Below are 18883 nucleotides of genomic sequence, written 5' to 3' on the forward strand. Positions count from 1 at the left end.
TTCTGATTACTGTGTCTAGCCCTTTAAGTTGTTCCTAGAGGAATATTTTTAAAACTTCTGAAATAGAGCAATACAACATTCTCTGCTTACAATTTTAATTCAAGAACATCAATTCAGTAAGTAGGCTCTACAGAAAGATGCTTTCAAAGTGCAGAGGTAAAAGATTCAATTATCACACAGCTTAGCAAATTTTCTCCGAATTTCTGTGAGGTGGAGAATTAAAGAAAGGAAAAGACAACATATGCTGTGATAGGGTCCAATTCAAGGAGCAAGTGAAACCTGAACAGCAAGTGTCAGTAGTACATTGCCTGGATAGGCAGAGAAGTCACGACACACAGGGTCAGATGGGGAACATTAAGGAAACTGCTAAAGTGGATTCAACACGGTGACAGAAACTAAACAGAGGCCGGCGCCGTGGCTCAACAGGCTAATCCTCCGCCTTGCGGCGCCGGCACACCGGGTTCTAGTCCCGGTCAGGGCGCCGGATTCAGTCCCGGTTGCCCCTCTTCCAGGCCAGCTCTCTGCTGTGGCCAGGGAGTGCAGTGGAGGATGGCCCAAGTGTTTGGGCTCTGCACCCCATGGGAGACCAGGATAGGCACCTGGCTCCTGCCATCGGAACAGCGCGGTGCGCCGGCCGCAGCGTGCTACCGCGGCGGCCATTGGAGGGTGAACCAACGGCAAAAAGGAAGACCTTTCTCTCTGTCTCTCTCTCTCACTGTCCACTCTGCCTGTCAAAAATAATAAATAAATAAATAAATAAATAAATAAAAAAAGAAACTAAACAGAGAAAAATGTGACCTACAAAATATGGGTACATTCTTTCTGTGCCTTACAAATCCAAAGAGAGAACAAACCAGGCATGAGAAAACAAAGACATGGTTTTAGGAATCACTGGGAAAGAAGGGGAAGAGGGCGGCTAAACGGTGTTTTCTAAGAGAAGAGTTGGTGGGAGAGCAGACCGAATTGTTTGAGGAAATGGAAAAGAGACAGACTAGAACAACATTTTGAAAGGTGAGCCACTGCTTGTAGCATGCTGCCCTGTAACCTGTCTTCATTTAAACAGGCGCCGCCTATGAACCCTTAAACGTGTAAGGACTGATGTCTCCAGATACGAGTGCTGTGGGCTGAGACACAACCATCAGTCACAACTCACACTGGAAATAAGTCACACAATTCAGCCTGAAACACACGGGTGGGTCTGGGCTGAACCATACAACCCAGAGCAACTTAACGCCTGTCCCCAACTGCAACTTAAACTTGGGTTGGTACTGTAGAGGCTGGGTGAAGTGAAGACGCACAGCAGGCACTGGAGCAGTCAGGAAAAGGAGGAAGGCCCTTACGGTGGCCACTGCCCTGACACCCTGCTCCTGGATCAACAGTCCATTACCCAACGAGGAGGAATGACCCTCAACCCAGATTTGGCTCATCAGTTGGGAGTGATGATCGGATACACACGTGAAGAGGGTATAAAATAGCTTACTTCCAAATGTGGCCTCAGAGCAAGGGAAGGAGAGCAGCCTGGGCCCTTGGTGATTATTGCGGGACAGGGCTGGGCTGCCCATTGCCCACTGCCCTATGTACTTTGTTTTTTTTTTTTTTTAAAAAAGATTTATTAATTTATTTGAAAGTCAGACTTACACAAAGAGAGAAGGAGAGGCAAGGAAAGAGAGAGAGGACTTCCATCTGCTGGTTCACTCCCCAATTGGCCACAATGGCCAAAGCTGCGCCAATCTGAAGCCAGGAGCCAGGAGCCTCCTGCGAGACTTCCCTGTGGGTGTAGGGGCCCAAGGACTTGGGCCTTCTTCTACTGCTTTCCCAGGCCACAGCAGAGAGCTGAATCGGAGCCAGCGCCACAGCTCACTAGGCTAATCCTCCGCCTTGCAGCGCCGGCACACCGGGTTCTAGTCCCGGTTGCCCCTCTTCCAGGCCAGCTCTCTGCTATGGTCCAGGAAGGCAGTGGAGGATGGCCCAAGTCCTTGGGCCCTGCACCCCATAGGAGACCAGGAGAAGCACCTGGCTCCTGCCATTGAATCAGCGTGGTGTGCCGGTTGCAGCGTGCCAGCCGCGGCAGCCATTGGAGGGTGAACCAACAGCAAAGGAAGACCTTTCTCTCTGTCTCTCTCTCTCACTGTCCACTCTGCCTGTCAAAAAAAAAAAAAAAAAGCTGAATTGGAAGTGAGGCAGCCAGGACTAGAACCAATGCCCATATAGGATGCCGGCATTGCAGGTGGCAGCTTTACCCACTATGCCACAGCGCCGGCCCCTGCCCTATGTACTTTGAACTTCCCACCAGCACCAAGGAAGGGAACACATGAGCTTTCTCAGAAGTTTGCCCAGATGTGAGGCATAAGGGGAGCAAAAATGGGTGAGGCTTGGAATATGTATGCAAACATTAAAAATGAATTCAGATCCAGAGCCAGCATTGTGGCTCAGGGAGCTAAGATGCTACCTGCAATGCTGGGCCCCATTTCAAGTCCCAACTACTTGAATATGTCTCTGCTAAGGTGCTTGGGAAGGCAGCAGAAGATAACCCGAGTACCTGGGCCCTTTCCATCCATGTAGAAGACCTGGCTGGAGTTCCAGGATCCTGACTTTGGGCAGGCCTGGCTTAGCCCCAGCTGTTGCAACCATCTGGGGAGTGAACCCAGGGACAGAGGATCTCTCTCTCTAACTTTGCCTTTCAAAAAAATAAATATATTTTTTAAAGTTAATTCAGTTCTATTATAAGATACAGAATCACATGTTCAACACATTTCAATAGAAAAACAAAAATTAAAACAATAAGCGAGAGGAAGGCATCACTTAGAGGACAACTACATCCCAAGTTGGATGCCTAGATTTAAATCCTAGACGTACTTTCCATTCCAGAATCCTGCTCATATGTACCCTGGAAGGCAGCAGTGACAATTTAAGTAATTGGGTCCTGGGGCCAGCACTGTGGCATAGCAAGTAAAGCTGCCACCTGCAGTGCCAGCATCCCATATGGGCGCCGGTTCCAGTCCTGGCTGCTCCACTTCCCATCCAACTCTCTGCTATGGCCTGGGAAAGAAGTGGATGATGTCCCAAGTCCTTGGGCCCCTGCACCCACTTGGGAGATCCAGAAGAAGCTCCTGGCTCCTGGCGTTGGACCGGCACCACTCTGGCCATTGTGGCCAACTGGGGACTGAACTAGAGGATGGAAGACCTCTCTGCCTCTCCTCCTCTGTTTTTCAGAAAAGATAGATATGCAAGTACAGTAAGGCCCAAAGGAATCTTCATAGATTTGATCAGGGCCGGCGCCGTGGCTCAACAGGCTAATCCTCCGCCTTGTGGCGCCGGCACACCGGGTTCTAGTCCCGGTCGGGGCACCGGATTCTGTCCCGGTTGCCCCTCTTCCAGGCCAGCTCTCTGCTATGGCCAGGGAGTGCAGTGGAGGATGGCCCACGTGCTTGGGCCCTGCACCCCATGGGAGACCAGGAGAAGCACCTGGCTCCTGCCATCGGATCAGCGCGGTGCGCTGGCCGCAGCACACCTACCGCAGCGGCCATTGGAGGGTGAACCAATGGCAAAAGGAAGACCTTTCTCTCTGTCTCTCTCTCACTGTCCACTCTGCCTGTCAAAAATAAAAAAAAAAAAGAAAGAAAATTAAGTAGGATATAGAGTACAGCATCACTTCCATAACCTAAAAATGCAATGTAGCTGTTATAAATGTGACAAAAACTCAAGGATGAATAACGAACATGCCTCTGGGAAGGACAGGATGCATACAGGGATAGGCTTACAAGGAATAAGTAACAGGAGGCTTAAAGACATCGATGACGACACTGACCCCAACTAAGACCGCCACTCACTCAATCTCCTGCACATGGGGTATAAAAACTTTCTGTAAAATATCAAAACACATAAATTAGTCAGAAAGAAGAAGTTACGTCGTACTAGCCAAGTAGGATTAAAATATTCACGGCACCCTCAAAGTCAATGGTTGGAGGGGAGGCACAGGGATATTATAAAATAAGCTCAGCTTGGGGCCAGCACTGTGGCGCTGTGGGTTAAGCAGCCGCCTGTGATGCCAGCATCTCATATGTGCACCAGTTTAAGACCCAGCTGCTCTGCTTCCAATCCAGCTTCCTGCTCATGTGCCCAGGAAGGCAGAAGGGAGCCCCTGCTACCCATGTGGGAGGCTCAGACAGAGTTTCAGGTTTTTGGCTTCGGGCAGCCACTTGGAGAGTGAACTGGCAGATGGGAGATCAATCTCTGTATCACTCTGTGTTTCAAATAAAACAAGCCCAGCCCTCGAGGTCAGTTCTGAGGCACAAAGGGAAGAGAGAAAATGAAAAGACCCCAGTGGGCAGGAGTATGATCCACAATGATTTTTAAAGGCAGCAGATCCATCAGTGTTTGGCTGCATAAGAACAAGGATCTAAGTCCTCAGTGACATAAAATGTTCTAGGGAAACAGACAAAGAATCAAGAAATCGGGATCTTTGATGATGTGTGCTATGGACATAACCCAAGGTACTAATAATTGTAGTACTTGCTAAGATGTCAGGCAAAGGAGGCACTGGTATGGTACAGAAGTGGGAACAGCATTTGTATACGTAAGAGGACAGTGTCAATTGTATCCAAGAGTCTCTGAAAGCTCAGAACGTAGCAGAGGAGGCCTCAGAATGGCATTTCAACGTGGCCACCTCTGCCAGCACCAGCAGGGTTCTGTTGTGTGATCTGCTCCTGGCTCCCTACCTACCTGAGCAGCTCTGACTTGAGACTTCACCAGCCAACACACACAGCTCTGCTCCCAGCTCCAAGTTAAAGACAACTTCTGGTCTGGGAACACGACACCCTGTTAGCAAGAAATGACAGAAGACTTCGTTCAGCAGCTATATAATCAGGCATGCCATTTTGCTTTCCAGAAAAGCTCTCTGGGAAGAAACATGTATTCACAATACCACCCCCTGCCCCGCCAAAAAAAAAAAAGGATTCTTGAGAACATGGAACAAAATAAGGACAGAACTATGAGCCACTTCCATGTCCTGCTATGATTACGAGGCCCACATACCTCAGAAAACCCAGAGAGTTCAGAGAGTCCACTGAGATACACTCAGGTAGGTGCAGCCTGTTATGTGCCCACCCCACAGAGCTGTGCTCACCTACTGAGATCAGGTTGAAATAGTTCTCCAGCGTCACGTCTCTGTACAGGCTTTTCTGGGCAAGGTCCAATCGCTGCCACTCCTCCCTGCTGAAGTGCACAGTCACATCCTTGAAAGACACTGATTTCTATGAAAAATAGAGTCCTATTCAATATGAAGGATCAAGATTACAGGATGGGAACAAGATATTTAGGATCTTATTTCTAATATAAGGCTATATATATATATGTTCCCACTAAACCCCTATATGTCACGTTGTTATTTTGAAGAAAGACATAATCTTACTAAAGTTAACATGTTATTCCTTCCTCCATCTCCAGTAAAGACTAAGGGGTAAAAATCTCTGAGAGGGGCAAGATCTGGGTAGGGAGGTAGCTAGGGAGTGGCTAGGAGCTAAGGACTGCGACACCCAAGCCGCACACACTACCTAAATCCCATCTGCTTCTGTGCCAGTATGGCATGACTGAAGGCTCAGCACACCCACTCCTCACCAGGCAGCTAAGGCTCACTTTCCATCATGTAGCCGACACCATGACATCTTCCTGGAGGCCACCACGTGTGCTGCAGCCCCACCCAAAACCCTGCCTTCTTTGAACATTCAAGCAGACTCTTTCCCCAAGCACCAATTCTTATCCTCTAAAAGGATGACCCCAGCCTGGGTAGGAGCAATTAGCTCTCATGAAGTTGCACTCAAGTCTGAGTTTGTACTGTCCCTTTGTCTTTCAATAAATCCTGCTTTTCTGCTCACCTCTAAATAAATACACAGGGGCCGGCACTGTGGTACAGTACATTAATCCTCCGCCTGCAGTGCCAGCATCCCATATGGGCACTAGTTCTAGTCTTGGATGCTCCTCTTCTAATTTAGCTCTCTGCTATGGCCTGGGAAAGCAGTAGAAGATGGCCCAAGTGCTTGGGCCCCCACCCCACACAGGAGACCTGGATGAGCTCCTGGCTCCTGGCTTTGGCCTGGCCTAGCCCCAGCTGTTGTGAACTCATAGAAAGGGAACCACCAGATGAAATCTTTCTCTCTAGCTCTCCTTCTCTCTCCCTGTAACTCTGCCTTGCAAATAAATAAATATATTTTTTTAAAGTAAAGATGTAAGTTAAGTTGAGGTCACAGAGAAGTCAAGTAGGTCCTTAATCCAGTATAACTGATGTCCTTCTAAGAAGAGGAACAGGAAGCCACACAGGGAGTGGATATCATGTATCACAGAGAGAGAGAAAATGGCTATTCAGCATGAAGGCAGCTGGAGTTATGCAGCTGTAAGCCAAGGAATACCAGAGATTATAGCAACCACTAGAAAGTAGAAAAGAGACCTGGTCCTGCCTATACCCTGATTTCAGACTTCTAGTCTCTAGGACTGCAAAACAATAAATTTCTGTAGCTTTAAGCCACCCCATTCATGGCAGTGCATTGTGACAGCCCTGGAAAACTAACAAATACATAAAATGCAGACACTAATCAAAAGCCAGCATCCCCTATCAGAGCAGCAGTCCAAGTCCCAAATGCTTCAGACTCAGCTGCCTGCTAATGCACCTGGGAAAGCACTGAACAATGGCCCAAGCACATCCCCTGCTCCCACGTGGGAGATTCACATGGAGCTCCTAGCTTGTGGTTTTGGCCTGGCCCAGCCTGGGCCATGTGCAGCCCATCTCGGGAATGAACCAGAAGACGGAAAATCTCTTCCCCTAACCCCCACCCTTTGTCTCTGCCACTCCGCATTAGGAAGGAAAGAAAGGAGGGAGGGAGGGAGGAGGCATGACTATATTCTTATAAATCAGCTTCAGAGGAAGCAAAATTACCAGGGATATTACACAATGTCTTAGCTCAGATTGTTATAACAAAATACTGTAGACTGGAAGATTTAAACAACAAACATTTATTTCTCATCGTGGAGGCTAGAAGTCCAGGATCAAAGTGCCAGCAGATTCAGTGACTGGTGAGGACTTTTCCTGGTGTGTGGACAGCCACCTTCTTTCTCACAGCAGAGGGAGCTCGGCGCTCTTCCTGTTCTTAAAGGGCCACTAACCCTGCTGGGAGGCTTCACTCTCATGACCTCATCCCATAGGCCATCCATTCAAACCAACAGATGAATTCTTGAGGAACACAAATATTCACTTCATAACCATAATGATAAAAGGGTCAATTTATCAAGAATAGTATCCTATGGCCGGCGCCACGGCTCAGTAGGCTAATTCTCTGCCTTGCCGCGCCGGCACACCGGGTTCTAGTCCCGGTCGGGGCACCGATCCTGTCCCGGTTGCCCCTCTTCCAGGCCAGCTCTCTGCTGTGGCCAGGGAGTGCAGTGGAGGATGGCTCAAGTGCTTGGGCCCTGCACCCCACGGGAGACCAGGATAAGCCCCTGGCTCCTGCCATCGGATCAGCACGGTGCACCGGCCGCAGCGCACCTACCGCGGCGGCCATTGGAGGGTGAACCAACGGCAAAAAAGGAAGACCTTCCTCTCTGTCTTTCTCACTATCCACTCTGTCTGTAAAAAAATAAAATAAAATAAAATTATTTAAAAAAAAAAAGAATAGTATCCTAAATATGGAGACTCCACACACAGAGCTGCAAAATACATGAAGTAACAACTGATGGTACTAAGAGGAGAAAAACTCCTTTCAGTTGCAGTGGGAGACTTCAACATCCCTCTCTAAACATTTGCTACAGTAACTAGACAAATCTCAATAAATTTAAAAGAACTGAAATCATAGAGTATATTCTATGAACACAATGGATTCAAACTAGAAAGCAGTAAAAGAAAGATAACAGGAAAATCTCCAAGCACTTGGAAACCAAACACCACAACTCTAATAGCAAAGGAAGAATAAATGAATCATAAGGGAAGTCTTGAGGAAATAAACTACAGTGAATTGAATGAAAATGAAAAATATCAAAATTTGTGAGATGCAAGCAAAGCAGTGGTAAGAAAAAAGTGACTTACTTCTTAAATCAAGATTCCACCTCAAGAAACTAGAAAGCGAAGATTAAGATAAACCCAGAGCAAGCAAAAAGAATGGAAATATTACAGATACAAGACAGAAATCAATGAAATTGGAACGATGAAAATAGAGTAAATCAGTACAAGGAAAAACAAATTGTATGGAAAGATCATTTATTGAACTTCATAAACATCTAAGTCTGATACACCAAAAAAGAGAGAAAACATAAAAATCTAACATGAGGGATGAGCAGGAGATACCACTACACACCTTGCAGATATTAAAAGGATAATAAAGGGGCCGGCGCCGTGGCTTAACAGGCTAATCCTCCGCCTTGCGGCACCGGCACACCGGGTTCTAGTCCCGGTCAGGGCGCCAGATTCTAACCCGGTTGCCCCTCTTCCAGGCCAGCTCTCTGTTGTGGCCCGGGAGTGCAGTGGAGGATGGCCCAAGTGCTTGCGCCCTGCACCCGCATGGGAGACCAGGAGGAAGCACCTGGCTCCTGGCTTCGGATCAGCGAGATGCGCCGGCCGCAGCAGCCATTGGAGGGTGAACCAACGGCAAAAAGGAAGACCTTTCTCTCTGTCTCTCTCTCACTATCCACTCTGCCTGTCTAAATAAATAAAATTTTAAAAAAAAAAGGATTATAAAGGAATATTATTACTATGGACTGAATCATATCCTCCTAAAATTCAAATGTTGAAGCTCTAACCCCAGTGTAAGTGTATCTGGAGATTAGAGTTTTAAGAAGTAATGAAGATTAAATGAGGTGATATGAGCGCAGTCCCAATTTGGCGGCCTTTACAACAAGAAGAAGACAGATCTCTCTCCACAGGCAAGCAGGCTAAGGAAAGGCGAGGTGACAACTCAGCAGAAAGGCAGCCAGCTTCAAGCCAGGAAGAGAGCCCTCACCAGAACCTGACCATGCGGACCCTCTGATCTCTGACTTCTGGCCTTCAGAACTGCGAGAAAACAAATTTAGGTTGTTCAATCCAGTCAGTCTATGGGACTTTATTATAGGAGTCCAATCAGTCTAACATGACTTTGAACAATTCTACACACATAAATTTGACAATTAGATGAAAGGGATCGATGCCTCAGTAAATACAATCCACAACTCTCTCCATATTAAGTAGAAATTAGGAGTAGCAATCATCTTTTTTTTTTTTTTTTTTTTTTGGACAGGCAGAGTTAGACAGTGAGAGAGAGAGACAGAGAGAAAGGTCTTCCTTCCGTTGGTTCACCCTCCAATGGCCACCACGGCCGGTGCACTGCACTGATCTGAAGCTAAGAGCCAGGTGCTTCCTCCTGGTCTCCCATGTGGGTGCAGGGCCCAAGCACTTGGGCCATCCTCCACTGCCTTCCCGTGCCACAGCAGAGAGCTGGACTGGAAGAGGAGCAACCAGGACAGCACTGGCACTCCAACTGGGACTAGAACCTGGGGTGCTGGGCTGCAGGTAGAGGATTAGCCTAGTGAGCTACAGTGCCGGCCAGCAATCAACTATTAAAGACATTGAGGGGCCAGTTCCGTGGTGCAGCGGGTTAATGCCCCAGCCTGAAGCACTGGCATCCCACATGGGCCAAGACCCGGCTGCTCCTCTTCCGATCCAGCTCTCTGCTATGGCCTGGGAAAGCAGTAGAAGATATCCCAAGTTCTTGGGCCCCTGCACCCACGTGGGAGACCCGGAAGAAGCTCCTGGCTCCTGGCTTCAGATCCCAGCTCAGCCACTGTGGCCATTTGGGGAGTGAACCAGAGGATGGAACACTTTTCTCCCTGTCTTTTCCTCTCTCTGTAACTCTACCTCTCAAATAAATAAAATCTTTAAAAAACACATTCCAATTCACTTTATGAAGCCAACATTACTATATACTAAAACCAAGGCCAGTACTGAGAGACAAAAAGCAGTGTCTCTCATATACATGATACAAACATCCTTAACAAAATACTAGCAAATATAAAAACATAAAATCAATTATACAACATGACCTAGTAGGGCTTATTTTAAGGATGCAAGGTCAATTCAAAAGAAGTAAAATCACATGATCAGGTCAACTGATACAGAAAAGCATTTGACAAAATTCAAAACATACTCATAATAAAACCTCAAATTTGTTTGAGAGGATGATCCTTGGACGAGCCCCACTGACATTCGGTGGGATTCTGTGAAGAATGCAAACCCTTGCATCCCATCCCAGACTTTCTGTGTCAGAATTTGAATTCATATGCAAGTGAAGTGTGAGAAGCAATGCTCCCTAAGATAACAACAGAAAACAAGGGTGCTGCTGAAGATGCTCTTCTGATACCATCCATCAAGAATATTCTCAAATATTAAGAACTGGGTAAACTTTACCACAGATGAGATAAATAATTTGTTAGTAATACAAACCATACAGCCAGTCTCCATCATTGCTATCATGGTCAGGAAGAGCAGAAACAATTTTATAGTTCAAAGTTCATAATTGTGGGAAGCTATGTGACATATATATCTATATTCCAAACTAGACTTAGCATTGATGGTCTCCTTTATTTTCTCTGATTTTAGATTAATTTATCTATCCTTATCTACCTTACTATAAGGATTGTTAGAAGCCTCCTAAAATCCACTAGAAAATAAAGAAAGCGACAAGTAAATAGGCAAACAAATAAGAACTCACCAGAGACTCATTCATTTTTGGCTCTTCTGGGAAAGGGGCAGAGATCTGAGAAAACAGATGAGCAGAGGTACAGATGAGAGCAGGAAGTGTGCTGCTACCCCCCTACACACACACACCCATCATTTAGTGCCCAGGTCTCTCTAAGCCAAAACTTTACATTTAATGCTACATTATTTTAAAAAAATCAACCCATATGCACAAAGATTCAAATGTAGGAGTTTTATCATCACATGGTTAATAACAAAGAGGGCCAGAAGCAGCTTGAAATCCAGTTAAATACAGACTGCTTAAATATTTCATAGAACGTCCAAAGGATATACTGTAATATAAAATTAAAATACTGTAGAAAAATGCCAAAATGCTAATTCAAAATTAAAAGATATACCAAACAGTATGATTCCATTTGTATTATACTATATATGAGTATATGTGTGTACATAACACATATAGAAATGCATTCATGCACAAAGAAAATATTATCTGGAAGGAAATTGCTACATGTTAACATATGATGTAAGGTAATTTTCATGTTATATTATTTTTATTTGTCAGTTTAAGAGGAAAAAAATAAAATAATTGTTTGTAAGGAATACCTCCCACTGATTTTACTCTGAGCTCCTGTGACCAGCCCACTCCAAGTAGTGAGAATATTTACAAAAGAAACCAAAAAAGCAAGCATTCTAGGCTTTTTACTGTTTTCCATTGTAAACAGTTGTTAGAACTTCCAATAAAAAGTTTGTTTTGGGTACAATGAAGTGAGTGAACGAGGTTCCAATCAAGAAGGAACCTTAAGCCTTCAGCTAAGTCACTGAGTAAGTCAGGCTGTTGTTTTCCAATTCCTTTTATGGCAGTTGTCTAACATTTAAAAAAAAAGATGAATAATTAGTTCAAGAAATGTACATCTACCTTCCACCTGGTTTCTATAATTAGAATTTTGCCGTATCTGCTTATTCTTTCACACTCACAAATAAATTCATATACGGATGATATATCATACAGCATACATATGAGGGTATTTGCGTACACAATATGGGCTGGGGGGCTCCCGGCTAGGCTTACTGCATGCATGGAAGAATTCAAAGGTGGAGGCACAAAGCTGTACAAGAGAGCAGGATTTACTCAGAGCAAAACAAAAGGGCAAACTCAAGAACCAAGCAGCGCATGAACAGACAAAAAGGTCCCAAAGGAAAACTCCTTACCAAGGAAATAACACCCAAGAGTGAAAAGGCTCTCAACAAAGGAAAAAGTCCCCTAAACAAGAGTAGGCTTTTCCTTTTATAATCTCCAGAGCCATGGGGCAACATCCAGGGCAGAGGCAGGGTCTGGGGCAGGACTAGAACACTGCCAATTTCCATGCTCTTTTTAGGAAATAAGGGAAGGGTCACAGATGAAATGCATGATGGGAGTGGGAGTGCCCTGTGGCAATTTACTATAATGACCTAAAGGTCACTGAGGGGAGGGGGAAACCCATCCTACAGCCAAGCTGGATATTTCTAGCTAGCACTGGTTCCAAGTGCCCACATGGTGGAACCTGTGGTTTCTACTACATGGGGTGGAGGTGGGGATGGGGCCAGGGCAAGGGTAGGGGGTGGTCCTTGGTGCTGCATAGAAAGCAGGCCTAGACAGAGAGGGAGGCTTGAGTTGTGCACAGAAAGGAAAGTAAGTGTGGACACTGCACAGGAGACTTGTCATGTGGGCCCCATCGAGCTGTCATATGGGCCAACTGCCACTGTTCCACTGAGGAGCTGTCAAACCAGGGCCTGCCTGCAGCTGTCAATCTCCAGCCCACGTGTGGCAGTGAGGAACTAGCGGTCCAAAGCAGTCGGGCTGTAGCTCTCCTAGCTACTCACATTCTCACGACAAAGGCTGGCAGACTACGCACTGCAAATTATGCCACTTTGGAATCGGGATTCTTCTGAACTAACAGCACTTTCAACATGCAAGAAAGGCATTGTAATTTCCCCTTTTCTTCCTAAAAAGAGGAGATAAAACTCCAAAGGAAAGATGCCTCACTGCAACAGGACAAAAGAAACATTCTTCTTTATTTTAAAAGTTTTATTTACTTATTTATTTGAGAGGCAGAGAGAAAGAGAGATCTCTCATTTGCTGGTTCGCCCCCTAAGTACTCATAATGCTGGGGCTAGGTCAAGGTCAAACCAGGAGTCAGGAATTCCATCCAGGTTTCCAACACAGGTGGCAGGAACCCAATTACTTGAGCCATCACCACAGCCTCCCGGGATCTGCATTAGCAGGGAGCTGGGGAGTCAGGAGCCAGAGCTGAAAATTGAACCCTGATATGGAATGTGAGCATCTTAACAGCTAGGCTAAGTGCCCACCCCAAGAATCATCCATTTTGAAAGATTTATTTATTTGAAAGGCAGAGTGAAAGGGGCTAGGGAAGAAGGAGCAAGATGGAGACAAAGAGAGGTCTTCCATCCACTGGTTCACTCCCCGAATGGCCACAATGGCCAGGTCAAAGCCAGGAGTCAAGAACTCCATCCCGGTCTCTCACATGGGTAGCAAGGGCCCAAGTACTGGGGCCATCATCTGCTGGTTTTCCAGGTGCACTGGCAGGGAGCTGAATCAGAAGCAGAGGGGTCAGGACTTGAAGTAGAACTCTAGTAAGGGATGCTGGTGTTGTGTGTTGCTGTTTAAGCCACTGTGCCACAATGCCGGCCCCAAGACATTCTTTGATGAGGAGTCATAGCCAAGAGGATTTTGCACAAGCATTATTAAAATGATTTCTTATCTTCTTTTGGCTTCCCCACATCATTCATGTACTTTTTCATGATTTTTTTTTCTTTCTCTTGCTACTTCGTCATCTCGAGGTTTCTATGTCATATGAAATGTGTATGCTTTTCTACCATTAATCTGTTCTAAATCAAGTCTAATTCTCAGGCACACCCAAAACCACTCTAAGCAAACAGAGCAGTAAAGTTCTGCCGCTCCCATATTTATGTAATTCTGCTCTTGTTGAACAATTTGTAAGTTGTGGATGTTGTGACACATTATAACCAAATGTGTCACATAAATCTTCTGAAAGAGCATCAAGTCTAAGAAATTAATAATCCTATAATACTATTTTAATATTCAGCTCATATACAAGCTCCACAATTATTCTAAAAACATTTCTTCTCTCTCTCTGGTTTGGAAGCAGGTTCCTTTCCATGCTCTCCAATATTTCTCAATTAAACTTACCTTTAAAAAAAAGATTATTTATTTGAAAGTCAAAATTTACAGAAACAGAGACAGAGTGAGAGCAAGAGCAAGAGAGATCTCCCTTCTGCTGATTCACTCCCCAAATGGCCTCAATGGCTGGAGCTAGACCGGTGCAAATCCAGGATCCAGAAGCCTCTTCCGGGTCTCCTACACAGGTGCAGGGGCTCAAGGACTTGGGCCATCCTCTGCTGTTTTCCCAGGCATGTTAGCATGGAGCTGGAGTAGAAGTGGAGCAGCTGGGTCTCAAATTGGCACTCATGGGATGCTGGCATCACCGCTCTGCCACAATGCTGGCCCCTAAACTTACTTTTGCATTTATTTTTATATTAGGCCTGTCCATTTATATTTTCTAATAGAAGTAAAATTTGTGGCTACTTGTTAATTTTTTGTTGCAACATAACTTATACAGACTATATAAGTATTAGGAACACAACTGGATGCATTTTTCATATTTTCCATGCCTGTGCCTCTGCCACCCGAATCAAGATAGAGAATAGTTCTAAAATTTCTGGAACCTGATAGGGAATCAAATTATCCCTTTTGAGACTGTAAACAAAGGACAAAGGGTCAGGCATTTCTGCTGCGTTTCTAGTGTAGATGAAACTTAGTGTAACCAACACTGATGAAGGGGTTTCTCTTCCTTTGTGTAATTAACCCAGCCATTGAAGGAATGGTAGAAATGGATAGCAGAAGCCTATCCAGGAAATGATTGTCTCTGGCTGCTGATTTCCTGATGGAAATATACAATGCTACTTGGAGAGCAGCCCTGCCAAGAAACACAGAAAACAAAAGAACCTGAAAGTGATCAAACCTCTAAACCTACCATTAAATTAACTTAAATTTGGCCTGAGACTGCCTCTCTACCTACAGTCCCTACATAACCAACTGCAACCTTCTTTAATATGTAAACAAACCAAAACTTTCAGCCAATCACAAACAACCAACTGTTACAACAAACCCAAATAAGGCAGATGATCCATCATACCTCACCTAAACAAGGGAGAAAGGTCTTTCATCCTCTGGTTCACTCCCCAAATGGCCGCAAGAGCTGGAGTTGGGCCGATCAAAAGCCAGGAGCCAGGAGCTTCTTCCAGGTCCCCCACATGGATGCAAGGGCCCAAGGACTTGGAGTGTCTCCTAGTGCTTTCACAAGCCATAGCAGGGAGCTGGATCAGAAGAGGAGCAGCTAGGACTCAAATTAGCATCCGTATGGGAAGCCGGCACCACAGGTGGAGGCTTTAGCCTACTATGCCACAGTGCCAGACCCTAAAAAGAAATTTTTTAAGTAATATAGGAAATGTGACTAGACACTGAGTATGAAATAATAATAATGAGTTTCCATAACTTTTGTTAGGTATGTAATGGTATGATGGTCTGACAAAAAGAAAGGCAAGTTCAAGCCAGCATTCCATATTGGAGCACTAGTTTCAGTCCTGGCTGCTCTGATTCTAATCCAGCTCCCTGCTAATGAACCCAGGAAAGCAGTGGATGATGACGTAGGGGGCTGCACCCCTTCTACCCTTGCAGGAGATACAGATGGAGCTCTGGGTTCCTGGGCTTTGCCTCACCCAATCCTGGCCATTGCAGCCATTTGTGGAGTAAACCAGCAGATGGAAGATTTCCTTCTCTCTGTCACACTGCCTTTCAAATAAACAAATAAATATACAAATCTTTTAAAAGTTCACTTGGTCCTGCATGCTAAAGCATCTATATTGTCTGGGATTTTGAAATGTTTTAAATTATTCAGGCCAAAATGAAGTAAGTGAAAAGGAAAAGGTGAAACCACACTGGCAGGGTGCTGAGCACTGCTAAGACTGGGTGATGAGAGCAGGGGCTCATTATATCACTCTCTCTACATTGATGCATAGTTATGTTTTCTAGAATAAGTAATTTTTTAAAAATCTATCCCACTACAGGGAACAGCCTTGGGGTGTGCAGTGTTTATGCTGGCAAACAGAATATGCTTTGGCTTAGCAAGTCCAGCTCTGAGAGAATTCCTGCTCCTGCTGCTCCATCTTTCCCCTCACGGGGAATGTCACTCATCCCAAGGCAGGATCCAGGACCTCCAGGACAAGTGACATGTTCTCACTGGCCCTCACCTCCATGTCTCCTAGAACTCCAGTCTTCCCAGGAGCCCAACGCTGGGTGAACATCCAAAGATGGCCAGTCTGAAAAAGGGACCTGAAGGTTCAGCCAAGTAGTCTGACCTCGTGCTGGGCTCAAACACACAGGGTCCAACTGGAGACAGGGTAACAGAGAGTAAGAGCCACAGAGGCACAAGCACAGGCCACTGCACCCAAAGTGGAGCAGGGTGGCTCAGGGAGCAAAAACAACATAGATTTGAAACTCAGCTCTTCCACGCTCCAGCTATGAGAACCTGAAGAATTCACTTCAATCTGTTTTCTGATATCCACACAGGATGCAATTACTGTGTCAGATATTATATGACTTCACTAGGTGCTGTGGCATAGGAAACTAAGCCTCTGCCTGTGGAGCCGACATCCCATATGGGCTCCAGTTTGAGTCCTGGCTGCTCCTCTTCCAATCCAGCTCTCTGCTTGTGACCTGGAAAAGCAGTGGAAGATGGCCTAAGGGCTTGGGCCCATGTACCCAGGAGAGAGACCCAGCAGAAGCTACTGGTTCCTGGCGTCAGATCAGCCCAGCTCTGGCCATTGCAGCCATATTGGGAGTGAACCAGAGGATGAAAGACCTCTCTGTCTGTAACTCTGCCTCTCAAATAAAATCTTTAAAAAAAAAATTACAAACTGGACACCTGATTCTTCACTTTTACCCACTTCACTTATGGTTAAAGTATCCTGATAAGGAGCCAGCACTGTGGCCTGCAATGCCAACATTCCATATGGGTGCCAGTTTGAGTCCTGTCTGCTCCACTGCCAATCCAGCTCCCTACTAATGCACCTAGGAAAAGAGTGGAGAATGGCCCAAGTCCTTGGCTATGGCCTGGCCCAGCCCAGGCCATTGTGGCCATTTGGGGAGTGAACCAGCACATAGAAGATCTCTGTCCATCTCTCCTTCTCCCTATATATAACTCTGCCATTCTTTTGTTTAAAGATTTGTTTATTTATTTGAAATGCAGAGTTACAGAGAGAGTGGAGAGACAGAGAGAAAAAAATCTTTCATCTGCTGGTTCACTCCCCAAATGGCTGCAACAGCTGGGGATGGGTCAGGCTGAAGCCAGGAGCCAGAAGCTTCTTCCAGGTCTCCCACGTGGGTGCAGGGGCCCAAGGACTTGGGCCATCTTCTACTGCTTTTCCAGGCTATAGCAGAGAGCTGGATTGAAGTAGAGCAGCCGGAACTCAAATGGGCACCCATATGGGATGTTAGCACTGAAAGTGGCAGCTTTATCTGCTATGCCACAGCACTGGCCCCAATAAAATAAATCTTAAAAAACAAACAAACAAACAAACAAAAACTATCCTGTTAAAACAGGTGCTCAGTCAAATCAGAAAAGTCTAGTTTATAGCCACATGCACAGAGACCCCGAAGGTATGCAACTCTAAGGTGTGGATCAAAAATGCCAGTCATGAACATCATGGCCACATCACCAGTCAACGCACCTCATCCGTTAGGGACAAAAGCCCCCAGGACAATAAGGGACCACATTCTCTCTTACCTGGCCCGTTCCCTTACTATCTCTACTTTTGTCTCACTGAACTCTAATTCATTACTCTGTCAGCAAAAAATCAAAGCAAATAGGCAGCAACAGAACTACAAAATGAACTGTCAAAGTGAGCAATTTGTATTTTATCTCTTCTATAATATGATGAATCAATCAAGAAAATCAAAATTCAGAAAAGACAAAGATTTGAAACATACAAGCACAAGCTAGAGTTAACATGTATGAAGAGAATTGTGTATCATATGAACAAAATACATACTTTCTCTTATATCCACTGAACAAAGTTCACTGTGCAGCTTGGCTTCAGAGTATCTTGATAAATTTTAAAAAGTTGAGTGGCTGGCATTGCTGCGGTGGGTTAAGCTGCTGCTTGCAACACGTGCATCCTATAATGGAGAGCTGGTTTCACTGCCGGCTGCTCCTCTTCCAATCCAGCTCCCTGCTAGTGCCTGGGAATGCAGTGGAAGATGTTCCGAGTGCTTGGGCCCCTACCCACGAGACCCAGATGGAGTTCTGGGCTCCTAGATTCAGCCTGGACCAGCCCTGACCATTTCAGGGGAGTGAACCAGCTGACAGAAGATCTCTCTGTCTCTCCCTTCTCTCTCTCTCTCTCTGCCATTCAAATAAAAAAAAAAATTAAAGTTGAGACTTGACAGTCTGAAGGGTTAAAAGCTTAAAAGTAAAGCCATAAAACTGAAACTGCAAAAATCCAAGTGTAGCCACGGTGATAAGGAACCAAATTATCTCTGTTGAAACATGTGTCCCCATTTGCCTGTGATACTGTCCCCATCTGCTTGAGAGATGGCCTTGTAAAACTGCTTTGTGTAACTATCTCACGCGATAAAGCTTGCAGGAGTCCGGAAAGAGCTACAATAAGTTCCTGTAACTTAGTGATCTTTGTATGAACTCACCCCCTCCTGTTTGTTTGTTGCACTGTATAAAAACCCTAGCCTTCTTTCACCAGGGGCTGCTCTGTTCCTGAGTGTTCAGACAGCCCCAGCATGCTGGAGAAAATAAACCCTTTGCTGACTGCATGACAGTGTCTCTTGGAGTCGTTCCTTGGCGGTAAATGTTCTGCGACCCTTACAAGTCTACATTTTCAGACAAAATAATGATTTAAAAAATAAGCAATCAAAACATCTCAATCTGGGGATGAAGCAACTCTCCTAAATAACTCAGGATTAAAGTGGGGCATCAAAATGAATTTATACGTTTCACAGATAAAGATGTAAAAAAACTTTACAACCCTAAATGCACCCAGTATAAAACTTAATAAAGGATAAAACAACAAATCACATCA

The 18883-nt window shown here is 45.4% G+C and overlaps 1 protein-coding gene across 4 annotated transcripts in view; it reads right to left on the reverse strand.

The window, feature by feature from the left end:
* The window catches only part of ZNF484 (zinc finger protein 484), a 32211-nt gene that overhangs the window by 12642 nt on the left and 686 nt on the right, over positions 1 to 18883 (reverse strand). For 2 of the 4 annotated variants that reach the window (XM_062208479.1, XM_062208478.1), the window contains exons 2-4: positions 10725 to 10769; positions 5126 to 5252; positions 4723 to 4818 (exon numbers count right to left, since the gene is read on the reverse strand). In XM_062208479.1, coding sequence (XP_062064463.1) covers positions 4723 to 4818; positions 5126 to 5252; positions 10725 to 10739 — 238 coding nt within the window. In that variant the 5' untranslated portion in view covers positions 10740 to 10769. Of the gene's footprint in view, positions 1 to 4722; positions 4819 to 5125; positions 5253 to 10724; positions 10770 to 17842; positions 18789 to 18883 lie in introns of those variants that run through there. The other 2 variants (XM_062208481.1, XM_062208480.1) reach the window with 2 other exon arrangements.

This window comes from Lepus europaeus, chromosome 12, assembly GCF_033115175.1.
Source record: "Lepus europaeus isolate LE1 chromosome 12, mLepTim1.pri, whole genome shotgun sequence".
Classification (NCBI taxonomy): domain Eukaryota; kingdom Metazoa; phylum Chordata; class Mammalia; order Lagomorpha; family Leporidae; genus Lepus; species Lepus europaeus.